The 16,896-nt window shown below is 39.9% G+C and overlaps 1 protein-coding gene across 1 annotated transcript; it reads left to right on the top strand.

The window, feature by feature from the left end:
- On the top strand, positions 1-16,728 carry DZANK1 (double zinc ribbon and ankyrin repeat domains 1). Its single transcript, XM_088530336.1, is given in 18 exon segments — positions 1-123; positions 807-960; positions 1,914-2,031; positions 2,412-2,508; positions 3,309-3,433; positions 3,993-4,078; positions 4,713-4,830; positions 5,757-5,870; positions 6,430-6,522; positions 8,209-8,331; positions 8,886-9,050; positions 9,695-9,923; positions 11,584-11,687; positions 13,614-13,688; positions 14,580-14,676; positions 15,713-15,804; positions 16,027-16,107; positions 16,591-16,728. Coding segments are annotated over 18 exon segments (2,118 nt in total). The 5' UTR covers positions 1-14.
- The last annotated feature ends 168 nt before the right edge of the window (positions 16,729-16,896 follow it).

Here is a 16,896-nt window from a genome sequence, read left to right as displayed (position 1 = left end):
CCATTGAGGAAAAAATGACAGCGGGTTCTGTCTCAGTGCCTCAGCTCATACCTCTCCAAATCCCTCTTCCTGGGAAGACTAAGCATGAAATAGACACAAATACTCCTGTAGAAATAAAGTCAGGTACAAATAACAGTTTTGACTCTTATGTAAAACTCCTCCTTATGTGATCATTTGAAACTCTTCTTATTAGCCTCTTTTTTTTTTTAAATTATGATAATTATAATAGTATGTGTTTACTTCCTGAAGTAATTCACAGAACGGACCTAGGTGTTTTGCCCTTAAATTTGCCCTTATATACTTGCCCTTAGATTTATACATTCAAGAAATATTGTCGTATTACATGAGTTCATGCATGATAGTGTTCTTACTTGCTTCCAAAGCCAAGCTCTTAAGTTGTAATAATTTACTGTGGCTGCAAAAATGCTGCTTGAAAATATCACATGCCAAACTCGCTCAGAAAGTCATCCTTACATTTTTTTTTTTTTTTTTGAAATGCTGCCTTTCATTATGGAAGAAATTATTTTTTGCTGTCTTCAGAACAGACAAGTGGTTGCTTTGTTTTCATCCCAAACCAGTGCAACAGCTACTTTATGGAAAGAAATCTCGCTTGTCATGACATTGTATTTGTTTAGCCACCAGCTTTTCATGGGAGAAATAGTTTTGGTGCTGAACTTTCCATCATTTGTGCAACTTGTTTTGTTTACATGAGAAAAACCAAACACAGCATGAGTATTTCCAGGTGTAGAGGTTATTTTGTGCAGCTCCAATATGGTTTGGATAATTACTTTCTCTGTGTCTTTCAGATACCCCCGAAGTCACTATTTATTACACTTTAGATGGAAGCAAACCAGAACTCACTAGGAAACGTGGCTATGGAGAACATAGTACTTTGAAGTATAAGGAACCTATCGTGTTACCAGTTGGGAAAATAACAGTGAAGGCACTGGCAGTTACCAAGTAGGTATCTTGTTTTATTTTAGTAGTACCCTGATAAGGACCAGATATCCCAATCACAGCTTAGAGCTGTGTTTTTTTCTGAGCAATCAGTACCTGGTGAGTGAGGGGCAGCTCATTTGATCTGGATTATCTCTAGGATGTTTTTCTCCCAGGCCGTGGATGAAGGGCCGGATGATCCATGGAGGTCATGGGTTAGTGGCTCTTAAAATACACTCCACAGAGTTCATCCATTTGAATAGAATCATCAGAAATGCTCGAGGAACTAGGATGGCACTTTCTGAGGCTGGAAAACACCCAGTGATCCAACAGTATGTTTCTAGTGAGACACTTTTAGGTAGGATAACGATATGCTCTAGAATGACATTTAATAAAATCCTAAATTAATGCTTTGAACACTTAAAGGCATTTTAGTGTTCCTGCTGTCACTTCATACATGGTAAAGAATGACAGTTGTTACCTGAAATGAATATCATACTAAATGCTACTTCGTAGGGAAAATGAGTGCTTCCATAGGGTGTTTTGAATGGAGGAAAAATCTTGTTCTCTGTTTCCGTGATGCTGGCAAAGCACAAATTACCCCAATAATTAGACACTTTAGACACTAATCTTAAGGATTAGCAGCAGTCTCATATGTAAAAGCCAGTGAGGAATTAAAGCATCCATATGCTTTTTTGGTAACTTCTTAGTGGGTGAATTATTAATATAAGAAAAAAAAAGTGGAGAGGGGAGAAAACAAAGTGATGGTTACAGGGGGTATTGCCTAGGACTGGTATTAAATAATAATAACTAAAATAACTAAAAATAACTAAAAAATAACTAAAATAATAACTAAAATAATGCCCTGCAAGCTTGGAGGTGATGTTCCAGCAGATGAACTCTTTTCATCAGGGATTTACATTTTGCTGCACAGCTGTGTATGGCATGTATGCAGTTCTGTGAAAATTGCCTTTCAGGGACTGCAGGGAAAGTGCCATCGTAACAAAGGTGTTTCTGGTAGAATACAAACCACCAAACATCCCCTTCTCTGGTGAAGAGAATGATAAGAATTTCCTAAAGGATCTCTTCATGCAGGCAAGTTGTAGCAATTGTAACGCATTATCTGAGCATAAAATGTTGCATTGTTTTACTTTGAGATCAAACTTTGGTTACATGTACTGTTTATATGTTATATTTTCTCTGTTTGCCCATATTTCCTGCTTCAGGCATTTTCATGACACTAAAATTTCAAGGGAATGTGGCTTTTCTTCTTTTTTGTTTTCTTGTTTGGTCTTGCATGACCAGTTCAGGTCAGATATTTTTAAAAATACATTTATAATTTAAGCATATTAAATGCTTATATTGAGAATTAATACCTTACCATATACTTTTTGAATCATAACAAGTAACTATAACAAGAGAGAAATAGAACAAAGATGACTATTTTTTTGGAATTAAAATGGATTATTTTGTAGGAAAGTGAAAATGATGCGTTTACTACAAAACCAAAGAAGAACGGAGTGAATGTGGAAATCAAGTCTGCCTGGAGTGAAGCACGCCAAGATTTTCAAGGTTTGGTTTTACTTCATAATAACTGAAAGAGATTTCTACCTTAGATGCAAAGATAGTGTAAGGATTTTCTTTGTTATCACTGGTAAAATATAGATAATTTCATACCCTAAGAGGACGTTCCAGTTTAGATTTTAGACTGGGAATTCTAGTTTAGATTTCTTAACACCGAGAATAGGGAGAATATAGGGGAAAAAAATCCATACATTTCACACTGCATTTTTAATAACACTTTAAAATGTCATTCAGTTGTGAGCAACATTAACAAGACCCAATCTATGTTTCCCTTTGTTCCTGAATATCCTATTAAGCTGATGGGATTTCAAGTTCTTTAGAGAGTTCTTTGCTGTTTGAGTGTGCCTTGCAGAAGAATTCCGAGATAAATACACAAAACAGAAATGAAAGCTTGACTCAATTTTCTCTTTTAATAGAAGCTGTTACTTCATGGTTATGGCAATGGGACTTTTTAAGAGCAAAGAGTAATATTAATATTTACTCAGTAATCTTAGGAGCTGTGTTTTATTGTTTTTGTTTTTTGTGGGGTGTGAGAAGGAAGAAGAAAAATACAAAAGTAAGCTATTTCAGAGAGAAATAAATATTCTTCTGTCTTAATTTTCTATAATTCCATGTAAATTATATTAACCCAAGATCTAGATGTCAAATAACCTGTTAGAATAGGTGGAAATACATTTGCCATTGGAATTTAAAACATGAGAGTACATGATAGTCATGTTAATCTATATGTTAAATGCATGAAATGAATGAGAGTGGAATAATGGGATGAAATATGGTTATAATTGTAGAGCTGGAGGCAGAAGGGAAAGCTGCTCACAGGTCCCTGAAAGGACCACAGCTCCTGACCATTCGTATGGAAACAGCAGGATGCAGAGAGGAATCCAGCTCAGTGCCACCCACAGAGTCTCTGCAGGTAAGAAGGGAGCTATGGAGGAAGACTGCAAAGGGCTGTCACCAGAACTGAGCTATAAAACAATAAAAATGTGAAAAAATGTGAACATTCTCACATGATCTGTCAAAGAGGAATGCCTCTGGCTATACTATACTATATAGAATTGATTGGGACTTGCTGGTAATGCCACACTGGAATAGGAATATCCGGAGATGTACATCCATAGAAGGAAAACTAGGCAGAGCTGGCTACCAGAGCTTGCATTCCTAACAATTCCGTTCTTATATGTTACTGAGCTGTAAATAACAAATAGTTATTCCCATAGGACAGTCAGCTGATATTTAAGACTTAAGATTCAGTCATTCTTTCTCAGAAATAATTAGAAAGATTCATTTATTTTTATGGGAAGAACTCGTATGTTGTTATTAGAGCTAATAGAGCAATCAAGGTGTAGGGGGTATTCCTTAAAGCACTGCGTTTCAATGCACTTTATCTCAATGTGTCTGCAGTTGATTTTGCTAACCTTGCATGCATTTGCAAATGTCAGCTAATTAATGCCAAAGAATTGCCTTTATTTCAGTTTGCTAGTTCTTCTGCAGTGACCAGCCGGAAGAGCCTGGCAAGCACACAGACTGCAAGAATCCAGAAGGAGACGGATTTCCTCAAGTCAGTGACCTTTTTCTTATAACATTTTTGTCTGTGGGAAGTAACAAAACAATTGCCTTTCACAACCAAGTTGATAATACTGTGAGGTTTCACAAAAACAAAGAAAGCAAAGATCGACTCCGACTTGTAACAAAAGAATGTAATCCAGTTATGGATTTGAAAATTCTGATTTCTCTTGCTAATGGTTATATTTACTTATCATTGTACAAAGCCATTATCTATTTCCTCATCCTTAAAAAAAAAAAATACTATTATCTGCAGGATCAAAAGAAAAACTATTTCCAAACTGCAGAGTGCAGCCTTCATTGCTCGCTAGTCCTGAAGGAGTTTATCATTGGTACCTTGTATTGCAGCAGCAAGGCCTGGCACAGATCTCATGGCAGGGAGCATGTTTCCTCATATGGTGAGGAAGAATAACGAATAGCAGCAGCTATTACATTTTATACCCTGCAAGGCTGCTTAGAGCTCAAGGCCTCTCATCACAGACATCGGGACGTGGCCTGGTGGACCACCACAGCCTGGAAACCAGAAGGTGGAAGTTGCTGGGCTAGGCTATGTCCCAGGTTACTCGTCATTCTGCAGCAGTGTAACACTACACTAGTGTGTAACACCACACTTCTGTGTGTGTTTTCAGATGTGCTTGTTGTTCCACACCTCGCCCGTGCGACCCCCTGGCTCACTTCTGTCAGGAATGTGGATCTCCTGTCCCACCCGTGCCAGTACGGCGCTTCCCAGCCCCTGAAGGAACACAGGTCAGCAAAACCTCAGAAAAAACAACAAATCCTCTTCAGATAAACTAGCTTCCTCAGTAAATTACCCAGTTGTTGCCGTGGATGCCTCTATTTAGTCATACTTTCATCTGGAAAGTTCTGATTGCTCCATTTTGTTCACTAATCTTAGCATTTGAACCAAGGTGATTTTTAAGTGGTTGGACACTTTCTCTTCTGTTCTCTCTTGGGAAATTCGCCATTAATTGCTTCAAGTGCCACATGTTTTAATAGGGATAACTTTGCAAAAATAATTTAGTTTTGATTATTTTGTGCCAGGAAACATCCCCAAATGCAATCACATGACCCTAGCCTTCACTGCAATTAGCATAATTATTATCAGACATTAATGGCCAATCCTGATATGTCATCACTGTAGAATACCATCTAACGTGCCTCAAGACCTACATGGTGCCATGCGTGGGCATATGTTAGAGCACCCTTTTTAACTGCCTTTATGTAGTGATGGCTTTAACTGTCTTCTCAATATCTTCCCAAGAGTTAATAACCCATTCTAATGCACCAGTGCTCTGTTTTTTTTTTTTTTGTCCTGTATCCTCAGAAGGATGTTTTGTCTGGGCCAACACTGTAGTGTGAAATGATGGTGGAGGATCATTAAGAGGATTTGAGCTATGTGCACACATACTGTTATAGCATTTTAAACTATGGAAACTAAGTCAGAGCCTTTCTGAAACATTTTTAATAGTAAAGCTTTCTCTCTCCAATTGTCTTCCTATTTTTTGATAGCCTCTGATCTTTAAGGTTCAATTCCAACACCTGTTGTTGGCAGTTGCTGCTTCCAGTGATTTTGCTGCTGATGTAGACTAACCAGCAAAATACTGAGAATATCATGATAATCGTAATTATCTCATTATGGTCCTTAATAAGACGTGATGTGGCTTTTCCTTCAGATGGCACCATGTGTTGAATGCAGATGTCTGGTGCCAATGAATACACCCACCTGCATTATATGTGAAGCACCTATAGCTCCACAGCTGCAGCCCCAAACCGCCATCTGCTTAAAGGTATTTGAGAATAACAACAACACATTAACCATTTACCTCCTACCTTCATTTTTGTAACTGGTGACTTTCATTACAATTATTTTGATCTAATTTGGGTTTGTCTAATTACGGCAGCTTTAAGTGTTGGTACGATTAAAAATAAATATAAATAGGGGAAGGAGAGGGTAGTGAAAGGAAGCTACTGACTGAACAGTCTCAGAAAATAAAGAAAATTCACAGTCTGAGGCAGCTATCAGCCTGATGTCAAAGAATATTATAGGCATTGGCCCAAATTTAATGTTTTAGGGCAGCCTCGAGGTGGGTACAAAGTTAAACTTGAACCTTAGGGCCTAATAGTGTAATACTACTATTTTTTTTTTTTAACTGTAGTTTAAACAAACTTGGCACCAATGGTGAGTTTGTGAGGATGAGGCAATGTGGCTTAACTAAAGTCTGAAGCCCATAGCACTGACTTGAAGGATCTCTTCTATCTTCAGCACTCAAGTGACTGGAGAGTTTATCTTGTTATTACTGACAGTTTTAAAATACCACGTGTAATGCATTCTTTCCTGTTTGAAAGGGCAAAGTAATTTGTCGGGCCTGTGGCACTGGAAATCCTCTTCACCATAAACACTGTGTGACTTGTGAAAGCAAACTGCCTGAAGCACAGCTGGTAAGGTTTCCTGCACTGATCACACTGGGGCTTATTACGTCAAGGCAGAAATTTTACATATATATATATATATATATATATATATATATATATTTTCCCTCTGGAAAACTGAAGCCATATCTTTTTGCACCTATGTTGCAAAAGCAGAGAATCTTTCCCCTCCTATATTCTAGCTCAGAATTCCCACCCATGCTCCATCTCAGATGTCCAACTGCAGATAAAGTAAGTGCATCCTACACCTTCAGGTTTCTCTTGTGGAAGTCAGGAATACAAGTGCCATTTTCAAAGTCCAGAAAACAGATAGTCCTGACTGAGTGTTGCAGGAAGTTGTCTTTGTGTTCAGATTATTTTTAACTGCAGTAGAGAACTCTAGTGTATACATCAGGAATGTGATTCTCATTAATTTCAATTATTTTGTGGAAATAAATCTTTTCCGTTATTTTTGTTATCTCCATTTGCTGCTCTCCCTGCCAGCATGCAGCTGCAATGCTTGTATTTGACAGTGACTGTGTACAGAGGTGAGAGAAATGACAATGATCGATATCCCTAAAATTGCTATTTTTCAGCTCCTGGTTTAGCTTGCTGGATTGGTTCCTTGAAAAAGTAAACATATATGTTCACTCCTGGAAAAGTTTTGTAAAGCCTTGTGATACATTTTTCTTCACCAGGTTGTGATAAATATAGAAAGGGAAGAAGAAAAATGATTTGCGAGTTAAAATGTTCTCATTATAATGGCAACATCCTCAGTTTTTAAGACCATCAATAGCTAGTTGGAAAGGTCTTTTGCATAGGCACTGAGGTGTCATTTCAGAGTGAATTTTGGTAGGAATCTGCAAGATTCCTGGGAGATAAGCACATATTTAAATGCTCACTAAATGTAGGTATGTAGACTTGTGAACTTGTAAATTTTATCTTCCAAATGTGAAATAATGAAAAACATTGTTCAAATTGTCATCAAGGCTGCAGATGAAAAGAGGGCTGTTCACTGTTTTTTCAACTTGCTGTTGTGATATATCTTAAAAATTCCTCAGACTCTGCTCCTTTTCCATAGTTCTGACTTGCAGAGGAAATAAACAGCATAAGCCTTGATACAAAAGCTAGGAAGACATATTCATACTAACTAGGATCCATAATCACCCCTCTGGAAGTCTCAACTGAAAAAAAAAACTCCTTTGCAGTAAGGAAATCTAGCTAATATGTAACGATATGAGCAAGAGTGCCAGAATTATGTATGTAGCAAATAAAATATCAAACTGAAAGAATCTCGTTGTCTCTGAACCCACCTTCATTGCCAAATTACTGCACAGACTTTAAAAGGTAGAAAAGAAAATAACCATTGGGGTTTGGGTCTTGAAAAATATAAGTTTATCAGGAGAGAAGCCCCATCTTAGTTTCCTTTTATATGGGGCCATCTTAATAAGTACTCATCGGAAGGTGACACAGTTGATAAGAGTTAATTAAAAAGAAAAGCAATTGAATTAATATTATATTTTACTGTGGTTTTGTAATGAGGAGGTTACAGGCTACAGCAGCAAAGTCAGCCTGCTTATTTGTTGGACGAATTCTTTTAGGATGAGTTTTACTTAGTGTTATCAGAGTAGCTTGTGTGCTCCTTCCCCTTGCTTAGCTGGGAAACTTTTCTTTAGAAGGAGTATTTTCTTCCTGACGTTTGTTTTGTTTCATTAGCCTCCGTTTGGAGGAGACACCCCGCAACTTCTCCCCGGGCAGCAAGGGAAGACGATTGCCTGCTCAAAATGCACTCGTGTGAACCACTGTGATAGCAGGTTCTGTGACTGGTGTGGAGCCAAGGTAGGTGCAACATAGAGCCCGTGCTCTGCTGAGTGCAGTCACTGAAAAAAACTTCCTAAACTTCCTTCTGGAATACACTTAAAAGACATAGTATTTTGGCTAAAATGACATTCGGGACTTTTTTTAATGAACTGAGTCTACATAAATTTGAAACTCTCCCCTGTATGTGCACATAGCAATTGGGCCTGCATTTTGTCGGGAGGACTCTAGAGGGATTAGAATTGACCTGGATTTTGATCAAGACTCAGTATCAGAGCACCAGATTAATAATGACAGAGCATTGCTGAAGAAAAAAGCTGCCAAAATGCTAGATCTCTCTGAGGAAAAAAAAGAAAAAAAAAAAAGCCTCTGTGGCATAGAGCTGAGATAACTGAAGTTTTACTCTCTTGCATCTGCCAGCGTGTGGGCAGACTGGTGTCCTGGTTGCTGTTTCTAACCTAATACCTTTAGGTGCAGTTGTTTTAGTTCCTTTTAGTTCGTGACGTTGCTTTTACCTCTCCTGAGTCGTGCATCAGACGGTGCTGCGGTGACGGGTGTTTCCTTCAACTTTCCAGTTCAGCCCCACTCTGTCCTACTTCGCTTGCTTCAAGTGTGGGACCACCAACCAACCATACGCTCGGTTCTGTGGCTCCTGTGGTGTTTACATAGAGCCCCAGGAGAGGGGCATTGCTCACAGCAGCACATTGACGGGTGCTGGGGACTCGCTGGTCCCCTCCGAGGTAAGACACATGCTACTACAAGCAGGGCTTTGGCCACATTTAAAGGATAGGCTAGTCCACCAAGGGTATAAATTGATGCAACTCCATTAATTTCCTTTTTGAGACAGTGAGGTGTACTGTGAGCGATTTGTGGGCAAAACAAAGGCTGTGTTTATCCTGAGAATTCTTTTCTACAGAAATGAATTCAGCCTTAGCTGAAGGCCTTAATCCAGCCTCGTTCTAAATAGCAGTGAGAAACAAACAGCTTTGCAAAGTCTTAGCTCTTTAAGTACCTTCATCTGATTAGTCACAATTATTTGTGTCCTGCTAATGCAAGGTATTCTTTCATGCAACTGTAACGTTGCTTTCAAAACTCTGCTTTAAGAAAAGAGCATGATCCTTAGCAAGGTCAGCATGTAGATAGCTTGCTGTACCAAAACATGCATCAGTTTTGGTTTCTTCATCTTTGCTTTCTTCACATTGTTGTTTGGGTTTCTTGAATCAAAAATAATAAAATAAAAAATGTTATTATCTCTCCCTTCTAGCATTTTCATTCTTCTGTCTTCTTTTTTTTTTTTTTTTTTTTAGTACTGTTATGGTTATTTTCTGCTTGTAAGTCATTTAATGGTAATAGTCATACTCTTCCTTTCCTGTCTCCCCTGCAGGCTAAAGGATTCCAGGCTGAAGGTGCCTGGCAGCCCCTTCCAATTTCCTCGTCCAGACCAAGAGTGGATCTAAATCAAAGACAAGATAAAGGAACCCAAACCACTGGACTTTTTTACCCATCTAGCAAACTGCTGGAGAAGAAGGAGCTTGAGATGGTTTTGCAAAAAGAAAAGCTGGAAAAGATGAGTGATCATAAGCCTCTCCTAACAGCCATCAGTCCTGGAAGGGGTTAGAAAAAGTTATTAATTTTATGTAATCAAAAAAAAAAAAAAGAGCAGTTTTTAGTTTTCAAGAAAATACAAAATTAAACACTGGCTTTGAAAAGATTATAGTCTGTCTCCCCACCAGACACTCATAAATGCAAAAGTCAGATCACTGATCTAGATCAATGGCTAAAAAAGCATACTGGCAATAATCTAAATTAGGGTTAATGACTCCTGTACAGCTTTACTAGTTGAGCATAGATATGGAAACCTCTGAGAAACATCCCCACACGGCAGCCAAGGGAGTGGGGTTCAGTTAGGACAGCTATAGAGCTCGTTGGGAGAACTGCTGAGCAAAACTTCCTCTCTTAGAGATACTGGGGATCACAGCTCCTGAGTATGATGGACTTTGTCTCCATGAAGCCCTTCTTTGGAGCAGCATTGGGGAATACATGATGAAAGTTTTGGAACAGCATTGGGGAATGTATGATGAAAGTTTTGGAAGTAAAGCAAATTGAACTGGGGAAAGGGATTCTTAATAGAATTAAAACAGAAAAGAGGTTGGTGGAAACCTTCCTAGCTCTTGTAGTCCCCATTTTCCCCACCCATCTGCATCACTCCTTGCAGAGCAAGACTGTAGCCTCGTGCAGAGGCTGCTGCAGAATAATTTGTTTTGCACTTGTTGGTTTCATCAGTCAGTTTGTTGAATCTCGTCTCTCTGCTATCATTAAAAAAGCACACAGTTTTTAGAGATTTTAGTCTTATTCTCCTGAGAAAACTACAATTCCAGCCTCCAAACCCTTGAAGGCAGACTGTTGTTATTAACTAAGGACATAATAAATGGCCTATTTTGCCAGATTGTCTTCAATGTCACAGGGCAGTCCAGTTGTAGAGTCCAGAATATATGTTTATTTTAAAGCGCTACAGCATCAAATTGTAGTTGGGAGGGACAATTACTTTTCCAGATTGGCTTTCCCATCCCTGGGTCTTTTCTATGGTTATTTTTATGGTGTGTAGAAAAGGCACTAATGAATGTTAAAATGTCCTGGTTTGACTCTGTGAGCGCATATCCAGATGAAGATTTTTATTTTTTCAGTGATGACTGGGGCAATCTTTCCTTCTCCCTTGCTCTGAAATGGGGAGTCTTCTCTTAAGAGACATCGCTGTAGGAGAGGCAGCTTTGATCACACTGGTGTCATACACTCCCCATTGGACCCTCTGAGGAACTGAGGAATATGCTGCATATATACCTATTTCTTGATTTCAGATAGTGCCAGATATTGGATACTACTTTTAAAGATTAAGAAAACGTTAAAAAATGCAAGTGATTTTTGAAACATTGCACTGATTTCTGCCTGGAGTAGTCTGAGATTCTCCTTCCCCTGAGGCCAATTTTGATTCAAACAGAAAACTGAGACATGGCTTTGTTGTGAACAGAGGTGCTCTAGGAATGAATTACAACACACGAATAAGAGTATTTGAGTGTGTGTGTGTATATATATATATATATTTTAAGCGTAGCTTGCTTGTCATTTTCTTGATCAGTTGAACCTTTTGGAAAAAAAGATCAAGTGTTTTTTGTCTCAGTGAAAATATACTATTTTTTAATCCTCTATCATATAAGTGGAAAAAAATACGGATAACATTTTCAGGGAATTTTCTCCTGCTTAACTCCCTCTGTTCAGGTTACTGGAGAAAACAGCTGGATCACGTCTGCGCTCACCTTAGAAGCTACGCACAGAACAACCGTGAGTTCAGAGCACTGATCGGAGAACCTCGCATGGGAAAGGTAGGAATTTATGAGTAGTGTCTCCCCATTTGGTGTGACAGAAAAAACAAACAAACAAACAAACAAAAAAACCTCAAGATAAAATATTCTGGCACTAGTTTCTATTCTCCTCTCACCTCATAGTGATGAGAAGAATGTCAGAAGCCAAAAAGCCCTCGTTCAGCTGCCTTTGCCGTGTTCACAGCAGGCAACTGAGAGGAGAAGAGAGGACCTTGACATCTGGGCAGCCAGTTAGTTAAATGTGCCCTGCACATTTAGATGCTGTTTGTCTCTGCCCATGGCTGTTTTACACCAGCAGATAGCAGCAATTCCCTCTGGTCCATATAGCCCATTCCTGTTGTAAACTAGCCCGGGAAGAGCGTGTTTAAGGCAGTTGGCTTTTCAAGCTGGAGATGTGGTCTCCTTAGGCCACCAAAACACATTAACATAATTAAAGTGTTGATAGTGAGAAGGTGAAAGGAGAACGTGAAAATTGAAGGCTCTTCCTAAGAGCCCTCAGAGATAGGGGGGAACGACTGAGAGATCACTTGGTCCCTGTCGCAACGGAGACCCCGCTCTGCCCGAACTGTTGCTGACAGATGTTTGTCTGGAAGCTTGGAAAACTCCCCAGCCACAGGGATTTCACAATCGGTGTGTTTGTGCCCTCAGTTATCCCTGAGGTTCAGCTGCAGCATCGTGCTTTTCCCTCGGCAGCCCCATGGGCTCGAGGAGCCGCATCCCCCGCGCGGTTCCCAGCCGCTCGTGGCCCTGTCCTGCCACAAATGGGATCAGGGAGCTGGCCCAGGCTAAAACCAGCCCAGGGAGCCTGGGAAGGGCATCGCCGTGGGCACTGGAGAAGGCTGGCGGCAGGAGGGAGGTGGAAGCAGCGCTGGGAATGCCATCCGTTGGCATTGCCGCGGAGAAACCACCTTGGAAACAGCTATAGAAAAGCTGCTGTACACAGGAACCCCGGGGTGGGGGTCAGGAATCTGCTTGGTGTTTGGCAAATGTCCCTTTTGGGAGGTATGACATCCCATCCGATATTTTGCATGTGAATTTTAGGTCCATTCAGACCTACTGTGTCCACCAGTACGTTGAGAAACTGTAGCACAAATATAAATACAGGAGACAACTGCTTGGTGGAGCTGAGATACACGTCCCATGCAACATGTTTGCTCTGCTGGAGGATGCAAAAGGATATGCCTGGAAGATGTTAAATTGCTTAGAGAGAGACTATAGCCCTGCTGCTTCTTGGCCTGTGCTCACCCTATTGTCTGGAAACATCACTCCCAAAAGCAACAGAAACAATTCAAAGTGGATGCCAGCACTCTGGATTTAATGCTTCTTTGGGTGTTTTCACACAGATTAGAAATATAATCGACATTATCAAAATCTCAATCTGCTACAGTGTAACCTTGTCAGCTTCATATTGCTTTTAAAATCCCCCACATGCTTTTTTTTTTTTTTTTTTTTTTTTTTTTTTGTAAATTACCTCAATTCCTTTCCTGCCAACATTGCTATCTAAATGAATTGACCCAGAAGGGTGCCCATGTTTTACTACAGACTGTGCTTCTACAGCTTGATGCAACTACAGCAGATAAGAAGCCCTTCTGGAGTAGGGAATCCTAAGGACTACGTAGCCTTTCACAAAGTCTGGATGGGAAAAACCTGCAGTTGTTTGAAGCAAAGCCATAGCTTATAGTGTTGGCATAACTGGGCATTTCTGGCATTCTGATATCCCAATCACTGAAAATGCCACGTGCGCCTTTTCCAGTGAGATGAGGAGTGGTGGTTTCTTATCCTGAGCACACAAAGGTTGACACACAGGATTTATTATTGTTATTATTTGCTTGTTGATGCCCCTCACTTAAGGGCTGATGGTAGTTATGCCTAAAACTGTATCAGTGTATTTTTGTAAGTTGTACTAATGGTTCTCTTTCCCTCTAGATTACGTCTGCGACAGTTCATGAGGGTGACTGTGAAGTCACTATTACATTAAATTATGCTCTCGCCCTTAACAAGGTTAGTTTTGGGGAGGATGAGGCCCCGTTGTTAGAAAGGTTGTCTAAAGTTGTCAATAGATATATCTGCATAGCACTTGATATATTTTTAAGTTCAGGACTACACAAGAACTTGTTGTTCAGAGGGTGCTAACTTGTCACTTCAATGAAAAGAAGCTTTTTCTGCTAGAGGTAGTTGAGGGGGAATCATTATCTGATTAAGCCAGGCCTCATGGGTTGTGTTGCTATCTTGCATTTCACTAGTTTGCTATCATTATTATTAAAATTCTTCTTTTAACTGATGTTTGATCATCCTAGCATCACAAAACCTCCTGATCTTTGGTCCTACTCTTCTTCATTTTGCATGTGTGCTCAAGCTTAGAAATTTGGAATAGTTTGGAGATAATTGCTAGAGCTCCCGCTAACGATATTCAAACATTCAAAATACCTACCTCCAGCATTAGTGTGTTACAAAAAACACCCACATAAACACCCACTTTGAAACCTCTCATTTCAAAGACCCAGAATTCAGACTGTATCTTTTGTGTAGCCTCTGAAAAAGGCTACCTTGCCAAACAGTGCCTGAACAGGTTTATCACTTCATTTGACAATCGAGAACCTAATCAGATCTCTCAGACAAAAGAGATGCTTTCATTTGGAGATTGATTTCATAAAAGTAAGCTTGTGTCATTTTTTAAATCAAAGGAAACATGTACTTTAGGAAAAAATCTCCTGCATTATCTTGCCTCAAAACAAAAAGTACTTAGTTACAAGTAGTCATTTGTTTTCTGCTAACTGGAGACTGATTTAAAAAATACATAGGTTTTTAAGATAAACACTTCTGTTTTATGCTACTGAGATTATTCCAACATTATCTGATAATCGGATTAAATGCCTGCCTTTGATTCTACAGGATTCTCTTGCCAGTAAAGCAGTGAGGTTCAGCAGCTGTGACCTGGGCACTGCAGCAGAAGGCAGAGATGGACTGGATGGCAGTCCCGCTAGTTGTGGTGAATCTGGTTTTCGTCTTTATGGTCAACCATAAATTTAGTAGTCAAGAATAGGGAGGTAGAGCTTGGAAGGTTAAAAATTACACACTGGGACAGGCAAGACTATCATAGGGGCACATTCTGTACCCACTTAAATTCATTCCAAAAGTCTCAAAATGTGGCTGAGTTTAGATTTAAGAATAAACAGAGTCTGTCAAAAGGTCCCAGGCGTGTTTCATCCCTAGAGGATAGCCAAGAAGGCCAGTAAACTGCAGCCATAGCTCACTGCAGTGTTTTTAGTCTTTAGTTTGAATCTTTTAGTTTGAAACTGTTAAGATGTAAAGTCAACATGAGAACTCAGCAATTCCTAAATCCTTTGACATACTCCAGTTAATATAAAAATTCCTGCTAGTTTATCCTTCTGCTCTGAAGCTTTGTAAATGGCAGCCACAGCACTAGAAGCTGTTTTTTTTTAGAGTATCCATGATGTGACCATGATCCTAAGCACTCTAGCAGTACCAGCTCAAAGGTTCGCTATGTGCTGCAATGATTTGCTTTTCAACCCTCCTACAGGCTGGTAAATCCTATCTCATGCAAATAATGAACATATGTATCTATTCAAGGCCATCTAGTCGTGGTCATGAGTATTTGTGAAGCAAACAGCTTTGAAAACATTGCTGGGATTTTGGTCAACACAATCCATGAATCTGAGTCACAATTGAATAGCAGCAATCAGTTAAAAAAAAAAAAAAAAGGAAAAAAAGGACTCAAACTCCCCAAAGTCCGTACTTCAATGAATCTTCATTTCAAAATAGCAGGTTTTGAAGTCTGCCTGAATGTAAACCTTTGTTAAAACCAGTCTGATCTGCAACAAATATTTCATCACTTTCTCTCTTGTAAAAAAAAATAATAAATACTGCTTTCTTTTCAATGCAAAATAATAGATTTTGGAAGGGAAAGGGAGGACGAGGGATGAATTATTTCCAGATCTCTATGCCTGAGTTCTTTTTAGGATACTGGCATTGCTTTGAATTAACATTGCTTTCCTTTTCTCTAGCAGGCGAAGAGGATCATAATCTTTCACATTTGAGAAGCAAAATAAAGCAAACAAAGTTAAAAGACTTTACAGAAAAGGAGGACAAGCTCCCCGTACGTATCTTCTGGCAGTACAGCAAAACTTGGCAGTGCAGAAATTCTCATGGGTTAGAATCGGGGGTTAGTAATACCGGGGTTTTCCTGCAGCCTTCTCCTGGCCACTTCAAGCAGCTGTGTCTGTGCATTGTCCACCTTTACTCAAAAGCAAAATGTGGTCCACATACATAGTGGAAGTATGGCCATCTGAGCTGCTACCGGTTATTTCTGTTTCCACAGTCTGAGTCCAGGCAACTACAGGAAGAACCGGGTGCGAATGGGGAATGAAGAAGTGCTCTGGTGGAACAACTGCTCCATGAAGTAAGTTCCTGCTCAATGAAGTTACTGCTCACTTATGCTTCACTTTCTGGCCCGGTGAGCGTTGATTGCATTGCTCATTTAAGAGGCTACCACTGACTGACAGGAGGTTCAAAGTGCTTAAGGCAGCCTCCCCTTGGGTTGGCAATGCCAAGCAGAAAGAAAAACAGACAAGTTCTATCATTTATCCTCCTGTCCTCTGTATATGAAAGTCTAACCTCTCCCTTTTTGTTGTGTAATAAGGCACATCCTGACTGTGGGATCTACTTTGATTACCCTTGTTAAATGTGTTTCGCTTGGAGCTAAGGGAAAACGTCGGCATTTCCAGGAGAACCATCTAGAATCACTACCCCTGTGTGAACATTTTCCTGTGTGAAGACCATTTGCTAACTCGAGCGGGCGTTACATTAAAGCAAAGTGGAAGCTGGGGAATCTTCATACCATGCATCTTCTACCCACTCACCTTCGCTCTCCCAGCTGTCCTAGGGAGTCGATCCCAGGCGCATGGACAACGAGGACAGACCTGTTCCAGCAGGAGCTGCCCCTGCCAGGCACGTGGACCTGCCACCTTCCCTGTCCTCGCACAGAGGTGCCAATATCAGGCAGCAGCCAGGTCATGAGTGACCAAAGGTTCCTGGCTTTATGTCTCTTCAGATTTCTTAAAGCAGGCTCGTATTTTAGCCAATAACACTCTAAGCTGTACTCAAATTAGCTGATTTTCCACTTTCAAACTTAAAGCAGCCTTCAGTGCAGTTTCTTGCACTAAATCATTTCATGCCTTCAGAAAATTGA

Source organism: Tinamus guttatus, unplaced genomic scaffold (assembly GCF_059628265.1).
Source record: "Tinamus guttatus ecotype Peru unplaced genomic scaffold, ASM5962826v1 Tinamus_guttatus_pri_ptg000367l, whole genome shotgun sequence".
Classification (NCBI taxonomy): Eukaryota; Metazoa; Chordata; class Aves; order Tinamiformes; family Tinamidae; genus Tinamus; species Tinamus guttatus.
The sequence above is the reverse complement of the archived record's forward strand: the minus strand, read 5'-3'. Positions and strand labels throughout refer to the sequence as shown.